This window comes from Cheilinus undulatus, linkage group 19 (assembly GCF_018320785.1).
Source record: "Cheilinus undulatus linkage group 19, ASM1832078v1, whole genome shotgun sequence".
In the NCBI taxonomy this organism is placed as follows: Eukaryota; Metazoa; Chordata; class Actinopteri; order Labriformes; family Labridae; genus Cheilinus; species Cheilinus undulatus.
The window spans coordinates 26,645,977-26,664,371 of record NC_054883.1 but is presented as its reverse complement, the minus strand read 5'-3'; the positions used below and the strand labels follow the sequence as shown (position 1 = coordinate 26,664,371).

Below are 18,395 nucleotides of genomic sequence, written 5' to 3'. Positions count from 1 at the left end.
AACACCCTGTATATTCTGCATTTATCTATCCTGCATCAATAATGTTTTTCTTGTTTCCTGTGGTTCTAAAGGCTTAGCGGAGATAATCATTAATATAAATAATACTCACATTATCATATTTGATTGATTTCAGCTGTTTGAATGCTTTAAATAAATAATTCCTGATAAAAACTAAAGTTTACTCGTTATCTTTTGTTGATTTGAGTCTTTTTCTGCTAATAGTGGTGCTAACTCTAATCCTGTTAGCCTCATGGAGTCACTGTACATTTGTGGAGTCTGCAGCTTTAAACAACGTCAGCAGGATTATTTACACCCTCAGTTACCTCGGTAACAGGCAGACAGTATCAGTTATACCAGTGTCACTGAAACTGAATCATGCAATGAGCTCTGTGTCAAAGAGAAACATATCTGAGCTACATTTTTGAGTTATTTAGAAATAAAGAAAGGATGTTTAATAAGGCTTTATCAAGTTTTTCATCTCTGACTGCTCTTTGCTCTAAAATGGACTCGTTTCTGATAGCTTTCTGTCATAGGTATTTTTACCAAGAGGCAAAGGTTAGGGGCCTAAAGATATAGGCTCAAACATGAGGTTTACAACTAAAATGACCTTTAATGATTCAAACATGTATTCATATAAAATGGATCAATAAATCCAAATGTCTGATTAGAGTCAGAAAAACTGATATGTCATTGAGAGCATTTATTTTTGTTTCTCTAACTTCACCTGGACAAGAGATCTGCTCAGATATCAGGATGGAAGGAGTGTGACTGAAGATGATCTTCTAGACTGACCTGCAGGAAGCAAGGCAAAGGATGACGCCATTTTCAAAGGCAGAGGACGGAATGTTTTCTAAGCTTTAATGGATGAAGTCATGATCAAAGACAGGGGATGGAATGTTTTATGAGCTGTAAAGGATGACATCATCTTCAGAGACAAAGGATGGAATGTTTTCTAAGCTTTAATGGATGAAGTCATGATCAAAGACAGGGGATGGAATGTTTTATGAGCTGTAAAGGATGACATCATCTTCAGAGACAAAGGATGGAATGTTTTCTAAGCTTTAATGGATGAAGTCATGATCAAAGACAGGGGATGGAATGTTTTATGAGCTGTAAAGGATGACATCATCTTCAGAGAAAAAGGATGGAATGTTTTATAAGCTTTAAAGGATGACGTCATCTTCAGAGAAAAAGGATGGAATGTTTTATAAGCTTTAAAGGATGACGTCATCTTCAGAGAAAAAGGATGGAATGTTTTATAAGCTTTAAAGGATGACATCATCTTCAAAGGCAGATGACGAAATGTTTTATAAGCTTAAAATGCTGACATCATCTTCAAAAACAGAGGAGGAATTTTTTATAAGCTTGAAAGGATGACGTCATCATCAAGGGCAGAGAACGGAATGTTTTACAAGCTTTAAAGGATGACATCATCATCAAAGATAGAGGAAAGAATGTTTTATAAGTCTTTAAGGGTGACATCATCTTCAAACGCAGAGGATGGAATGTTGGTGAAGCTGAATAGTAGACCAAAGTTGTCAACAAAGACAGTCAACATCATGGACAGATTGTTGGTGTATTCGTGTTCTCATAATGAGAGATGACGGAATTTTTTAAAAACTCATCCATATCAGTTCTAAGAAGGATAAAAGTTTTGCTATAATTAAGGTCCTCATACTTGTCTTTACCCAGGTCCTTTACATCACTAAACAGGGCCCCTCCTGTGGCCCTGCTTGGCTGTGATTGGGAGCTGATCTGGTCTTGGCTCCTACACAGAGGGGAGTGTCTGCAGGGCATTAATGAGTCTAAGACATTAATGATCCCAGACCAGAGTTTGAATCAGAGACTTTACTGGCTCTGAAGGGATCCACAGGAGGATTCATGGACGGCTGAACCCCCTCAGAGTCCCCTCTCAGCCCACCATGTTCAGCAGGTTAAAGAAGTTGATCGGGGCTCCTGAGCCTCCCTCTTCCCAGGCAGCCCCTTCTCCTCCTCCCAGCACAGCTGCACCTGCAAAGGTAAGGCTCTCCTCTTTATTAGATATCTGGGACCAAAGACCAGGACCGGGAGGGTTCTTTAAAAACAGATTTATTGTCATTTTAGTCATTTAACAAAACAAAAAAAGTAAAGGTCTGGCCATGGGTTGTTTAAGGTAACAGAGATCAGGTAAAGCCTCTGAAGCTGATTGGTTCTGATCTCTGCAGCCTGCACTCTTTTAAAACAACAGAACAAGAATCCACACATGTTTTATTCATTCTATCCATTTACTTTACAAATATACAGCCCATAAAAATCTGATAAAGTGTATGGTAAAGGCCAGCATTGAACCATACTGAGTAATGATCGTTTATAGTGAATCAGAGATAACTGTAGCTGAGAGGGATTAACTGGGAACTCAACTGGACCAAAGCATGAAGCCTTAGCTAGTTCAGGTTCAAAGATGAGAACAACAGAACAGAAAATGAGGATTTATCCCCTGTTTTTACCAGGAACAATCCAGGTGTTTTGAACCTGAAGATTCATGTTGACCATGGTTATATAGCTAGAATAAATAGGCTGCTACTCCTGAACGCTTCAACACACAAGCATCATCCTGGTCTTTATGGAAAGCCGACAGCCTGTCAGCAGGCCCTCAGTTTTTTTAAAGGTGTTTAAGTAATTGAAGTAATGATAGTAAACTATTTTTGTGATATGTTCAATTTCATTTTACAGTTTTGCACATTAACCTTTTAAATGCCTTTATAAAAAAGGATTAAAGTGCCAAAAAGTTTCAAGAAAGTGGCAAAAAATGTTTGAAAAGAAATGGGTTAAGAGTGGTGAAAGAAGGGACAATTACAGATGGAAAAAAGTGGTAAAAGTGGTTAAAAAGTACATCAGAACACAAAAATAGACACTTCAGATCCAAAATCAGGGAACTGTTAGTCGGGAAGCTAGCACCAATGCTTCTGATCCAACACACATACACTGACATCATAAATAAATCACAAATGGGAAGGGCCCAGAAAATTCTGTCATCTAAATCTAAAATATCTGTTTAATTAATACTAGTTCCTGTCTGTCTGCTAAGGGGTTCATTATGTGATGTTTGATGACAGGAGGAGAAAGCTCCTGAAAAAAAGGATGAGAAAGAACCTCCAAAGAAGGAGGAGGAGAAGAAAGAGGAGGTGAAGAAGGAGGAGGAGCCCAAAAAGGAGGAGCCAAAACCAGGTGAGAAGTCAGAACAATGAATTTAGCTTGGATGGGATCAGAGAAGGCCCTGGCGTTCCCATCAGACCCACCCTATTTTTTTTTTCAAACTAACACATTCACACAAAATTAAAAGTTTAAATATTTTTTAGTCTAGAGAAGCAAATCAATAAAATGTTTTTCTTGGATTAATTTCTTAAATAGAAGAGGGAATGTTTTGGATTTAAAAAATAGATTTAGTCAAAATAATTAGCCTTCATTATGCAGATAGATTTGTGGTTAAAGCCTCTTTGCCCTATACTGTTTAAAATCTGTTAATGGACTTTTATTTTGAAAGGTAACATGCTGTAACTCATTGTAGGCACGTCAGGTCTTACCAATGGTCTTTGTTCATCTCTGTCTTCTACTTTTAATCATTTTTAAGAGGAAATTAAGCAGATTTGTCTGTTTTCAACCTCTTCAAAAAAAAAAAAAAAACATTGTGTATTTAAAGTTTAAACTTTTTATATGAAAATTAAAAAGCTGTTATTCTTTCGTTTTTCAGAGTCTGTTTCAAATTTTTTGGCTGTGTCATTAACATTTGTAATTAAAAGTATGGCTGAGAAAAAGAGAATAATCAGCAGTCATTGGTGATTCTAAATTGCCAGTTAGTGTGAGTGTTTTATAACCTGACATGCCAGAAAGCTTCAATAGGAGACGTTTGAGAAAATGCAGAGGCTTTGAAAAATCCTCAGAGTATGATTGGGCGAACGTTCAGTCTGTCACATCTCTACGGGCCAATCAGAGCAACAAAGCACATGACGTAACCATTAGCAAGCTGCGCGTGCGCAGCTACTGAGGAATAACACAAAACATGGCGACTATAGACATGTAAGTACTCGAAAACAACTCACTGCTGTTCTTTGTTCTTCTTTTAACAAAGAAGTGTTGTCAAGGTCTGATGAAACAGGCGCTTTAGCAGCATCCACACTAATCTCTTCCTCCATAACTGCACCAGCTCTTGCTGCAGCTTGTGTTTGTCCCAACTCTGCCGTGCCTGAAAGTACTGCCCCTCGTCCTTGATTGGTCCTGTCACTTTCTAACCGGGCCCAAACGGTTCAGATGGGAGGTTTGCAAGATAGATTCGCCAGTGAAAAACAACGAAATGGGCGTATCCATCTGCTTTGCAAGGTTAAGTGTTTTATGTGTCAGTGCTGTGATTGACAGGTGCCAAGGCCAGGTGTAGCCCCGCCTCTCAAACAATGACAGCTACAATTGGCTCAATCTAGCACTTAAAAAAATGAACATTAAAAGGCCTGGTACAGTTCGCCATTGTTGTTTTGGCTGGACCCCACACATGCAGCTTAAGTGGGCTATGCTATGTGTGATGTAATCCTTTCAAGAAAGACGTGGTTGGCTGTCCACATGGAGACAAAACGGTAGCCATGCACAGATCTGTTCACTCTGGGACCTGTTTTGTAAAAGTAGCGTTTAAGACCTTCCAAAATGTTGTTATGAAAAAAAAAAAGTTTGCGTATACTCCTGAATTTGTCTCCATGTGGACGGAATCTCATTTGCCTGGGTCTTTTCACACCTGTGATAAGCCCAGAGATCTCTGGCGCTTTCTGGGCTCTCTGGACATCCACAGCATGACCAGGGTCTTGAGGCAACCCTACCTACCTGTCTAAACAGTAGACTGTACCTACTCTCCACATCCACCCCTAACTCCATCCTAAAGGTGTGTTATTTTGTTATTTTATCTTTGTTTGTTATTCTCCCCTGGTAAAATGCAAGGACATCCAGAGCATGTGAACAGCTGATCAGGTCCGGTTAGGATAAGGAGGAATGTTGGAAATGTAACAGACTTGGTCTAACCAGGAACTGAACTGCTGAGTCTCTAGTCTCCAAACCAAGCAACCCCCCTAAATACTGTCCAACTGAAAAGTGAGCTGGATAATGGACCAATAGAAGCTTAAACAATATACATATTTCTAGTAGCATGCCTGCATCACCTGAATATTTCTAAGAGTTTTGAACAAGAGAAATCCCTCAAATTTAGAGTTGTGACAGGTCGAGGTTTAGTTTCTGTGTTTTCACTTTAGTACCAATGCTGGACCTAAACCACGTCTATACTTAAACAGAGAGTAACACATATTTTGTCATGTTGTCCGACCTTTGTTGGCAACTTTTGGAAAAGTTGACGGAACTGGTGAGGAGTATCGGAACCCAGGCCAAGGGATTTCTTTTTAACTGAACATTTTAACCTGTGAGTGAACAGTGACGGGTCAGTCACAGTCCGTGGGGGGTTTCCTTTGACGGTCTGAGTACCTGTTAATTATCAGTAGCCTATTAATCTTAGTGGTGTTAAAGTACTGCTGTTTTTCTTCTAGCCCCAGCCTCAGCCCCAGCTCCGACTCCAGCCCCAGCCCCAGCCCCAGCTCCGGCTCCAGCCCCAGCTCCGACTCAAGCCCCGGCCCCAGCTCCGGCCCCGGCCCCAGCTCCTGCAGCTGCTCCTGGGGCAACTGCTCCTATTCCAGAGGGGGATGAAGGGTGAGAGAGTTTCTATTGATGATTCTATTTAAAGTCTCTGATGGTCCAGACTGCTGCTACAGCACACCTGAGGAAGTTCTCACTGTGACAGGGGTGTGTTTCAGAACCCAGACTGTGTCTGAAATCACACCAACTCACCGTACATAACCAGATATCCCATCATGCATTGCAGGTCAAAGCTTTAACCGGCAGAATGAGGCTGTGACAGTTCTGATACAGGTCATAGATGCAGAAATCTAAAACATAAAAAAATAACAGTATTACTTTCTACTTTAACTTGGATTATCCTCCACAACCAGATATTAATCCTTCAGTCTGGGGATAGTCTGGTTATTTTACTGTTTCTGATGTAGTCACATCAACAAGCACACAGGTACATCTAAAAACAATTAGAATTAGAATATAAAAGTTATTTTTTCCTGTGATTTATTTCAAAAAGTTAAACTTATATATATTCTAGATTCATCTTATACAAACTGAAGTATTTCCAGACATTTTTGTTTTAATCTGGGTGATTACAGTTTACAGCTCCTGAAAAAACAAAATCCACTATCTCTGAATATTAAATATTGTTGAAAAGTCCAGTTAGCAAAGGCTTCCTGAGCTCTCATTCTCTCACTCTGGTGTAGTAAACGCAATCACAACCATGGGGAAGACAGCTGACTGGACTGTTGTCCAGAAGACAATCACTGAGATCCTCTATGAGAGTGAGCTTCAGAAGGTCACTTTTGAAAGGACAGGCTGTTCTCAGAGGCTGTATCAAAGCATATTCAAGATTGAAACCAAAAAAAAATTGAATTATATCACTTTGAATGAGATGGGCATATATCCTCCTACTTATGTTTGGAATGCAGTTTAGTTTCATCCATTTATTTGGGGTAAGTAGGATCTGAATATTTTAAAACCTAAGCATTGTCTTTGAAGAGGAAGTAGATTTCACCAAATTGATGTCTGCATATGAGGACAACAGGCTTTTCTTACTGTGCAGCACAAAAAAATATAGATTTTTATTTTAGAATATTTAAATACATTTTGAGTGTGTGTTAGCCAGTTGTGGGGGCGTTCAGTCAGTCCGTCATTCAGAGACGTACAGTCCTTTTTCTGATGATGTGCCATAAGAACTTTTCCGGGATGAACTTAAGTTCCATTTAAAGTTCTGGAGATCCTGGAAAATTCCCTTTGATAAATAATGAGATTCCCAAAACATATAAATCCCCATAATCCAGAGAAATAACCAAAAACTTCAGTGAAAATTAAAAAATCCCTTTCAAAAAGACCCTCTGTCTATGATGATCAGCTCTGAGCTATGCCAGGCTGCAGCCTCCTAAAGAAGGAAAACGGATTAGGATTAGAGGGATTACAGACTGAGTGAGAGCAGAGATAGGGTTCACATGATCTACAGGGTTATTTTTACTCTGGTTTATATTTAGATTCTTTATAATAGGTACAATAAACAGAAGTGAAATTACCTGGTCTCTGATCAAAACAGCCCTATCAGCAGCCTGTGGAGGATTTTATAGACTTTATTAAGAACAGGAGCCAAACTGAAACCAGGACCATCAGCCTAATCCTGAGTTGGTAACTTTTGGAAAAGTGGGTGGAACTGGTGAGGAGCAAGGGTTGCAAACTACAGTCTACTATTCTGCAAAAATTGAGGAAAAATGCTCCAGCTTCACTGTGATTGGCTATTGAATGTGATGTTCTTCTTCTCAGTGAAGAACCTCCACCCCCACCTGTGGTCTACTTCAGAAATACAGATGACACCCTCAGAGGTCTGATCAATAAATTAAGAGAGAGAACAGAGTTACTAAGAGAGAAAGCCATCGACCCCTACGCCACCTCACCTGAGATCAGCCCACCTGTCAGTAAGTATGTCCACACCCCCTCCCTCCTTCCTACTGTCCCTCATCAGCCGCAACATCATTCAAGGTAGACTCAAGTTTCGCCTCCTCCACCTCAGCCTCCTCCTTTGTAGACTACAGCTTCATCTCCTCCACCCCAGCCTCCTCCTTTATATACCATAGCTTCACCTCCACCCCAGCCTCCTCCTTTGTAGACTACAGCTTCATCTCCTCCACCTCAGCCTCCTCTGTTATAGACAAAAGCTTTACCTCCTCCACCCCAGCCTCCTCCATTATAGACTAAAGCTTCACCTCCTCCACCCCAGCCTCCTCTGTTATAGACTACAGCTTCACCTCCACCCCAGCCTCCTCTGTTATAGACTACAGCTTCACCTCCACCCCAGCCTCCTCCTTTATATACCATAGCTTCACCTCCACCCCAGCCTCCTCCTTTATAGACTAAAGCTAACGAGGATTCACTTCCAAAAAGCTTCCAACTAAGTGATGAAGCTGGAGCCTAGATGATGAACATGTCCTGCTGCTGTCATGGATATTTAAACATTAGAAACATGCTGTCTGAGGTCTGATTGAACTCCTCTGTGATTGGCTCATAGCAGGCATCAGGCCCAGAGGAGCATGGAGCCCTCTGGTCATGGTCATTAAGATAACAGTGATGTCTAACCCACTGTGACTCTGTTCAGCTCCGATCCTGAAGAAGGAGGACTACATAAGGAAAAAGGAGGAGGAAAGGATAGCCAAAGAGGAGGCAGACAAAAAGAAGGCTGAAGAAGCAGCGAAGAAGGCGGAGGAGAAGAAGAAAAAAGATGAGGAGAAGAGGCTGGAGGCTGAGAAGAAGGCAGAGGAGGAGAGACTGGCTGAGGAGGCCAGGAGGAAGGCCAAGATACTCCCAGACATCAGCTGCTCCTGCTTCGACGTCCTCTTCCGTCCCATCGAGGAGAAGATGGACGGCGTGCTGGGAACCACCATCGACCCTTTCACAGGTAGGAGAAACATCACACAGAACGATCAGGACCAATCAAATCTGACCAGTCAGAGGAATGCTTTCATCTAAATGCAATGTTTGTTTTTACTTTTGAACACCTTAAATACTGATAAAGCATAAAAACTGTATTCAAAGCTGTACAATTATGTCAAAACCAGGCAGTGACTGACCTAGCAGAGCTGCTGTACCCCTGGTCAGTTTTATTATGATTGGGTTTTTTTTTGTTTATTTATTTTTTTGTCCCATCAGACCGGCGGTACATCGGCTGGCTGACGGTGGTGGCGTTGGCCTACAACTATAACATGTGGTTCTGTTCAGCTCGGCTCGCCTTCCCATACCACAGCGAATACACTAACCCCTACTGGGTTGTGTGTGACATCATCAGTGACATCGTCAACGTCATTGACATCATCGTTTGGCAGCCGAGGCTCCAGTTCGTCAAAGCGGGAGATATTATAGTAAGACAATTAACACTTTTATTTAGTTGATTAATATTAACACTTATCTTTAATTCAATAATATTAATACTTTATATAATTAAATATTATTAACACTTTTACATAATAATATAATATTAACACTTTTATATTATTAAATAAAAGTAACCCTTTCATTTCATTACATAATAATAACACTTTATATTATTATATAATATAAACACTTTTACATTGTTAGATAAAAGTAACCCTTTTATTTAATAAAATAATAGTAACACTTTTATATAATTATATAATATTTACAATTCTATATAACTAAATCATATAAGCACTTTTGAAACAATTGAAGAATTTTAACACTTTTAAATAACTAAAAAATATTAACACGTTTATCTATTTATGTAATATTAACACTTTTACATCATTAAATAAAAGGACTGATTTTATTTAATTGAGTGATGGTAACATTCAATAAAATAATTAGTGCTGTCAAACAATTAAAATTTTAAATCAGATTAATCACAGGGTTGCTGTGGATTAATTTCGATTAATCATGATTAAATATCATTCCTTTTTAATCTATATTAATCACATTTTATTTTGCATATGTAAACAGACTCAAGAAAGAAGGGAATATTTATGCCAAGGCTATTCAATTACAAATTCAACTGGGCCAAGTTTTTGTTCTGTCTTGTTTTTTTTGTACTCAAATTTCCCATCGAGAGGGCCAAAGTGCAGTTTAGTGTCTCCCATATCGAGTTGGTTGTTCAATGGCCCATTTGCTGTGCGCAGCGGCATGCTCGACCGTAAACTTACTTTGACAAACTGGCCGAAATGCGTTGCCAGAGACGTTTCAGAGATTTTGGGTCATTCTGCACTGTAGATGGGTTAATTGCATTAAATTTTTAAATCAGATTAATCATGATGATGGATTAATCCGCATTAACTCGTTAATTTTGACAGCCCTTAAAATAATATAAACACCTTTTTAAATCTATCTTCATCATCAGCAGGTATGAATGTCAGCCAGGACATTATTGTATCTGTATGCATAATTTTTCTGTCAGAAGAGTTGCTAATTTGGGGGCTTTAACATACTCAAAAACTCATCAAACATTGAGAACATTGTCCCCTAGTGGAAATTTTTCATATTTTGGTGAAATTTTGCAAGTCCATCAAGACACCAAACAAGAGATATGGGACTGGGTAAGAGCTACATGCATGAAAGTCAGTGCACATATGTATCATGACTGGGCAATTCACAAGTTTCTTAGGGCAATCCTCTAAAATGTACAGGGAGTATACCTCCAATACAAACAGCTAAAGCTCAGTTTTTGGCATTTTTGGGCAATTCACAAATTTCAGATTATAAAAAACTAGTCACAGGGATTTCATCTGATTGACTCCAAAATGTTTTTTCTCATACTAGACAACCTGGAGATCCAAAGTTGTGCAAACTGAGAGTTTTCACTGTAAACCAGGGCTGTGACTAGAGCTCAAACTACATTTTTTGTACATTTTTGCTGTGAAATACACCAATAATGCCTTATAACTTTTTAATGCTTATAAAAATCATCCCCAGACTTCACAAGGAAGATCACACATTGATCCTTCCGTTCTTATATCAATATCATTACTTTGTCACAGTGCCCCCTTTTGGCAATGGCAATGATTTCTGGTCTTCATATAGGTCATAATAAGACCTACAATAAAGCCTATTAGACCCATGCCCAGTTCCCAACAGGAAGTACATGAGCTTCATCTTAGTTTCAAAATAAGCCATTTTTGATGGTGCCAAATGACTTTAACCTTTTATAACTTTAGCAAACAAAATGCTGTGATCTTCTGCTCTTTCTTGCATGACAACAGTATCACATTGAACATGCTTACATGCAAACATCTCATCATAGCCCCCATATTGGTAACAGGAAGTGACACAAATGGGTAATGTCTTCATTGGTGAGCAGTTCATTATCACGCCATTTCAGAGGAAGTCTCTGTAACTCTTATATAAAACTTCTGATGTGCATCTAATCTTACATGATCAGGGTCTGCCCCTCTACATATTTAAATGTGTATCACATGTCTTTGCTAATACCTCACTTACTGTAAGAAAGCAGAAGCATTTCTAAAATATAATGTCCTGTTTTAAATAACAGTCCTAAGAAGATCAACATGCTTTCTGTGCTTGGCGGCAACTCACAGCACAGGCTGTTTACACCCGGTTATTCCCACAATCCCATTCTTCTCTCACTTCTGTGGGTCTTCTGTGATTTTAATGGTGATTTTAAAGAGATAATGGTGATTTTAGGAGGATAATGGTGATTTTAGGAGGATAATGGTGTAATGGGGATTTAAGGAGGATAATGGGAATTTTAGGAGGATAACGGTGATTTTAGGAAGATAGTTGTGATTTTATGAGGATAAGTGAATAAGTCCCAGTGTTCTTATTGACTGTTCTCAGCTTAGAGGGAAACTCTTCTGCTTTATGTTTCTTAAAATGTCCTCTTTCTCCCCACAGAAAGACAGAGCTATGGCCAAATCTCACTATCGAAAATCACAAAGATTTAAGGTAAGAAAGAAAACAACAGTAACAAGAGCTCTTAAATAGAGCAATCATGCTTTTGTTTTCTTACTTATGTTTCTGTTCTATAAATCTTGGTTGTGCTTGAAATTCTCCATCAGGTTTTTCATCAGGTTCACTTGTATGCAAATATTAAATATTTATTGAACCAGCTGTATAAAGATTAAGTAATCAGTGCTATAACATTTAATGTTTTTTTCTTATTATTGTTTCCTTATAGATCGATATTTTCAGCATCATCCCGTTTGATCTCCTCTGTCTCTACTTTCAATTCTCTTCCATCTACAGACTCAACCGCTTCATACGGGTATGAACCATAAAGGTCATTTACATGGAGCAAAGGGTTGTAAGTTGATGGAGTCACATTTCACGACTCCAGATGTGGGACAGGGAGTGATTTCTGCAAAGAGAAGAGCTATCAGGTTTAGTGCTCTTTATGGCTCAAACAAAAAATGATAATCAGCTGTTTTTGAGTCTTTGAAGAATGGACACATTCAGGCAAAAAAACAGAAAAAATACTTTCATAGTCTTATGGAGAATTGAGCAGGTACAGAAAAAGCCTCTGTCTGAAGTAGTGGAGTCAAGCAGCACTCACATATGGTCCACTTTCAAAAGTGGTCTCAGTAAACCCTGATCAGTCTGTTTCCACTGCTGATTTCTCTGATGTTGACTTCCACCTTTGTGAAGTATGTGTGGTTCTCTCTGTGTTTTAGATCCACTCTTTCTTTGAGTTCAGCGATCGTCTGGAGAGCATCATGGCCAAGGCCTACATATGGAGGTAAACACAACGGCAACAAAAGAAGGACCAAATTAATACTGGTTCATATCTATGAGGGTAAAAATGTGTCACTAGAGGGTGTTGATTTATTAGATATGGACGTAGTCTCAGTGACAGTGGATCAATTCAGCCATGGAATTGTTTTATCTCGTTGTATATTCTAAGCATGGATCAGTGTATGTGATTCTGTTGTTCATCTTATCTCTTCATGCATTTAATTTAATTTAATTTAATTTAATTTAATTTAATTTAATTTAATTTGATTTTATATTTATTTAATTTTATTCTGTTTTATTTCTTTAAACTAATTTAATTTTATTTCATTTTATCATAGTAATTTGATTGAACTTCATTTGATTTAATTTATTTATTTTCAGCTTATTTTTCACAGTTACCTGCCCTTGATAAGTTTGATTAAATTAAATTAACTTAAATTAAAATTAATTTAATTTATTTTAATTAGATTTTATCTTATTTTATTTTGCAGAGTTGCTCATATCACCGGTTACCTGCTTTTCCTGTGTTAAATGAAAGAAAAAAGAAAAGAAAAGAAAGAAAAGAAAAGAAAATGAAATGAAATGAAATGAAAGAAAAGAAAAGAAAAGAAAAGAAAAGAAAAGAAAATTAAATTAAATTAAATTAAACTTTATTTCGTTCAATTTTGCAGGGTTGCTCGTACCACTGGTTACCTGCTCTATATGCTACACCTGAACGCCTGTGCGTATTTTGTGGCCTCGGTGCATCAAGGTCTGAATACTACCACATGGGTTTATAGCGGAGACGGGACAGCGTACGTATCTTTTTATTTATATCAACATCAACATTTATTTAGTAATTCTGAAGATGGAACATTCTGGATCAGACAATCATAATAACTTTCTTTTAGGTCAGAGAATATGAGCTGATGATGCTGTAAACTAACAGTGCACACCAAAACAGCAGTATAATCATCCATCCATCCATCCATCCATCCATCCATCCATTATCCATATAATCATCCATCCATCCATGCATCCTTTTATCCATCCATCCACCCATCCATCCATCCATCCATCCATCCATCCAACCATTCATCCATCCATCCATCCATCATCCATCCATCCATCCATCCATCCATCCAGCCATCATCCATCCAACCATCATCATCCAACCATCCATCCACCCATCCATCCATCCATCCATCCATCCGTCCAACCATCAATCCATCCATCCATCCATCCAGCCAACCATCCATCCATCCATGCATCCTTTTATCCATCCATCCATCCATCCATCCATCCATCCATCCATCCATCCATTATCCATATAATCATCCATCCATCCATGCATCCTTTTATCCATCCATCCACCCATCCATCCATCCATCCATCCATCCATCCAACCATTCATCCATCCATCCATCCATCATCCATCCATCCATCCATCCATCCATCCATCCATCATCCATCCAACCATCCAGCCATCATCCATCCAACCATCATCATCCAACCATCCATCCACCCATCCACCCACCCATCCATCCAACCATCATCCATCCAACCATCATCTATCCAAACATCCCTTGCTGAACTCTGTTTCTCCTTCCTCAGGTATATTCGTTGTTACTACTTTGCAGTCCGTAGTCTGATCAACATCGGGGGTCTACCTGAGCCTATCACAACCTTTGAGATCACCTTTCAGATGTTAAACTTCTTCATTGGTGTTTTTGTCTTCTCAAGTCTCATTGGCCAGGTCTGTGGGGGGGGGTATTAAGATCCATTATGATTATTACACAGGGATGAAGACTTGATGAAGTTTGTATCAGCTCATTTTCCTCTCCACAGTCTCGGATGTTCATGTCCGTCAGTCTGTCAGATAATTAAACTAAGGAGATCTGGTCTCTAAACTTAAATTATTATTTTTTAATAAAGCCTTGTAATTTTTGATTTCCATTAACTAATGTGATTTTAATGTTTGTGTTTTTGTTATTTTAGTTAGTTTAACTTTAACAACTTGTTCAACTGGATGAATTATTTTCTTTTCTCTCTGATAGTTAATCTCATATTTGGCAACTTTAACATTCCCCAAATCTCTCCAAATTTGTGCACAATTAAAAAATGGTGGAAAATTTCATGTGATCTTGTTTTATTGCACATCTGTAAAAAAAACAGCTCCATAGTGCCCCCTAGGATTTTCCCCTTGGACAGGTTTAATGTCATCCATAAAATTAGTTGGACGAATTTCAAATCCAGACATAAAAAAGTCTCTTCGGGTCATGATGAAAAACGAAGTCTGCTCTTTTCAGTTTTTTAGCTTCATATTTGAAAAAAATGTCCCTTGGGTTTCATCTTAGGTGATCCAGTCAGTTCTCTGATTGTTAAGGACACCTCGAAGATTCAGATCTAGGCTAACAGTTTATGGCGGTTGAACCATGCGGTTGAGTGAACGGTCAAAGTGTGATTTTTTTGTTATGAAAATACCAAAAACAGAAATCATTTTAACTTTAACATTTATCAATAAATCTTCTTCATATTTTACATGTTTGATGACTGTTTCAGTCTGGACTCATCTGTGTAAGTAAGTCTGTAAAATACTCACAAGACTGACATCAGGAAGTTACTACTCCTCAATGATCCCTCATTTATCTCTCACTAAAGGTTACCTGCCTGTATGTTTGTTTTACTGATCACTGAGAAATAAGGGAGTCATTTAAAGTCATGTGTGATCAAAAATGAAGCTGCCGGATTATTTGACAACTTTACAAAATATGAAGAACACCTATAAGTATAAATGTAAACATGAATCTAAAGATAAACATAAATAAATATAAATATTTACCTCCATCCCTGTCTGTCTCTTCTCTCAGATGAGAGACGTCATCGGAGCGGCCACAGCAGGTCAGACTTATTTCCGGGCGTCAATGGACGGCTGTGTGAACTACATGAACACCTACACCATCCCAAAGTATGTCCAGAACAGAGTCCGTACCTGGTACAACTACACCTGGGATGCCCAGGGCATGCTGGGTAAGACTCCTGCAGAGTGATTCAGGATATATATGTTTCAGATTTTTTTAATAAAAAGTTCTGACGGCGTCTCTTTGTGGTCTCTAGATGAATCAGAGCTGCTCGATAAAATGCCTCTCGTGATGAAGACTGCCATCGCTGTGGACATCAACCTCGCCACTTTCCAGAAGATCGCCCTGTTTCAGGTCTGTCTCAGGACTGCTGTGGGGTGACCAGGGATAGAAAGTCTATGATGAGCTTTTATTTTGAAGGAATGTCCTCATCTCTTTGCTCCAGTACAGCTTTTATAACCATCTCAAGCCTAATCTTCCCATTTTTCAATGAAAATATTTGGATATGATTAAATTAAAGGATTTTGTGTCACATTTTGTCACTAAGTTGGTGAGTCCTGACACAGAACCAGTTATTAACCTCTGATTTAAATAAAGAGAGTATGGACATCATGATTATGTTGGTGATCATCAGGGTGACAAAAAAAACAACAAAAAAACAAGTAAACGGAGAGAAACCTGGAAAAGAAGACAGAGCCGATCTCAGATGCAAATCTCTGCACCAGCCACCATGGTTTACAGACTAAATGGGTTTAGAGTTGACCTTACAGCTGAACCTTATAGGCACATCCCTGTGTTCTGTACCAGAGTACCCATGAATCATGCCCAAGACCTCCTCTACTATGGACTTGGTTAAAGTACCCCAGTACTGTAGCTTGTGTTCACTCTAATCACATGAACCAGATTCTGGGGTCTAGTTTAGTTGGACTGGGAAGTGAGTCCCTAATGTGAAACCAGCCTGGGTCACCCATACCTGTCGACCTCTGTCTCCTGCAGGGCTGTGACCAGCAGATGTTGGTGGACATGCTGCTGAGGCTCAAATCCATCATCTATCTACCTGGAGACTTTGTGGTCAAGAAGGTCAGTTATTTAATCGAAATTTGCTGGGTAAGAGAAGATAGAGATGGGACTGAGGCTGAGTTAGACCTGTTCTCCATGTCTACCTGTGGCTTCAGGGAGACATCGGTAAAGAGATGTACATCATAAAAAGTGGAGCGGTTCAGGTGGTAGGAGGACCTGATAACAGCATCGTGTTCGTCACTCTGAAGGCCGGCTGTGTGTTTGGAGAAATCAGGTGAGTCTCCAGACTCAGACACCTCAAATCTAGATTCATTATTTATCATCCTTGGGGATCTCTGTGAACATCCTTTATTCACCCCCAGTCATCAGTACTGACACCAGCTTCACTGCGCACAGCATGCTAGGAAATGTAGTCAACAGGTCAAGACACCAGCTGAGCCTTTTTAACAGCGTTTCTCTCTGAAGCTCTGTTTGACCTGATATCAGAACTCTCTGTCCTTCCTCTGATTCTAACAACAGTCCATCCATCATCTCTGTGGCTCTCTGACTGTGGTTTGGTATATCTACATGCTGATAAGAATGAATGGAAGCCAATTAGCCACCAGTTAAGAGGCTACTGGTGCCTCTTTAACAGCAACTGGGGGTCGAGACTGACCTTCATGCAAAAGGCAAGAATGGAATGTTCATGAAGCAGGGGATGTTGGGAAGCCTCCCTCCTCCAGAGCTGTTAGTTTCGCCTGTATTCTAGATGGCCTGTTTTTCATATAAATATTTTCTGGTTTTTGAAAGTCTGTCTGTCTGTCAGTCTGCTGCAGTCAGCCAAAGATGGAGGAAACAGGCGTACGGCTAACGTGAAAGCACATGGCTTCGCTAACCTCTTCGTCCTGGAGAAGAAGGACCTGTTTGACATCCTGGTCCACTACCCCGAGTCTCAGAAAGTCCTGGCCAGGAAGGGACGGTGAGTCGACTCCACAAGTCTCTGCTGTAGAAAAACACCAACATCAGCTTGGATCAGTTTAACCCTCCTGAACATGACGACATCAGTGCAACTCTATGAGGAATCTAAACCCACAACATTCCCACTCCTGGCTCGAGCTTAAAGAGCCAGGAGTGAGTCCTAATTATGGCCTTAAATTTCAGCAGGTCAGTTTTTAAGGTTTTTTGACTGTGGCTGATGTTAAGCAGGAGTCAAGAGCTTCTACCTTCTGCCTCCCTTCAGTCCTGGCCCTCAAAACATGATAAATACTTAGATCTAAAGTCAGTTTCTTAGTAAAACTTTGATGTCATATAATAATAATAATAATAATAATAATAATAATAATAATAATAATAATAAAAGAAGAAGAAATACTTAGATCTAAAGTCGGTATCTCAGTAAAACTCTACTGTAATATAATAATAATAATAATAATAATAATAAAATAATAAATACTTGGATCTAAAGTCATCATCTCAGTAAAACTCTGCTGTAATATAATAATAATAATAATAATAATAATAATGATAATGATAAAATAATAAATACTTGGATCAAAGTCATCATCTCAGTAAAACTGCTTTAATATAATAATAATAATAATAATAATAATAATAATAATAATAATCAGATCTAAAGTCAGTACCTCAATAAAACTCTGCTGTGTTTTTGTGTTTTGTGTTTTAGGAAGCTGACCAAAGCTAAAGCTCCAGCTGGAGCTAAAGCGGAGGAGAAACCTAAAGGTCTGGCTCTGTTTGGACGAAAACCTCCAACACCGAAACTGCTCAAAGCGTTTGGAAACTTCCGGAAAGGATCAGTCATGGACAGACTGAAGGTAGAGGATCACTTTCTCAGGCAGAGGGGAACATTAAAGGTTTTTATTCTATTTAAACAAGATTATAATTAGTTTTTTTTTCTTCTGTTCACAACAGGCAGCAACTGACACCTGAGGAGACTCTGAGGGACAAGAGCAGGGGATAATGGGAAATATAGTTAAATGATGTTTTAATGTAAACTGAATAATGTTGAACTGTGAAACTATAGACTCAGCTTTGTTTAATCCTTAGACCTGTTTAAATATTTATAAAGTTTGTATTTTATCTACTCTGTCTCGTTTTTTATTTTAACTCAGATATTTTCTAAACATGAGCCATTTACTTATACAGCCATTAAGTACAATTACTAAGTGGAGCTCTTCTGTGGAC

The 18,395-nt window shown here is 38.9% G+C and overlaps 1 protein-coding gene across 1 annotated transcript; it reads left to right on the top strand.

Annotated features, from left to right (window-relative positions):
• Nucleotides 1–1,922: 1,922 nt before the first annotated feature.
• On the top strand, nt 1,923–18,123 carry cngb3.1 (cyclic nucleotide gated channel subunit beta 3, tandem duplicate 1). The gene is made up of 17 exons (XM_041814722.1): nt 1,923–2,018; nt 3,096–3,207; nt 5,598–5,715; nt 7,429–7,580; nt 8,258–8,557; nt 8,809–9,017; nt 11,518–11,568; nt 11,801–11,887; nt 12,294–12,358; nt 13,026–13,148; nt 13,948–14,089; nt 15,204–15,363; nt 15,451–15,548; nt 16,191–16,274; nt 16,370–16,488; nt 17,020–17,172; nt 17,878–18,123. The coding sequence occupies exons 1-17, from the start codon at nt 1,923–1,925 to the stop codon at nt 18,095–18,097; spliced, it is 2,289 nt and encodes a 762-aa protein (XP_041670656.1). The 3' UTR covers nt 18,098–18,123.
• Nucleotides 18,124–18,395: the final 272 nt, after the last annotated feature.

What these genes read in the sequence shown, in the direction of transcription:
- cngb3.1 (XM_041814722.1), top strand. Translation starts at nt 1,923, where the DNA reads ATGTTCAGCAGGTTAAAGAAGTTGATCGGGGCTCCTGAGCCTCCCTCT. An exon ending in GACTCAACCGCTTCATACGG is followed by an intron (nt 11,888 to 12,293) that starts GTATGAACCATA and finishes TCTGTGTTTTAG; the next exon opens with ATCCACTCTTTCTTTGAGTT. An exon ending in AGAAGATCGCCCTGTTTCAG is followed by an intron (nt 15,549 to 16,190) that starts GTCTGTCTCAGG and finishes TGTCTCCTGCAG; the next exon opens with GGCTGTGACCAGCAGATGTT.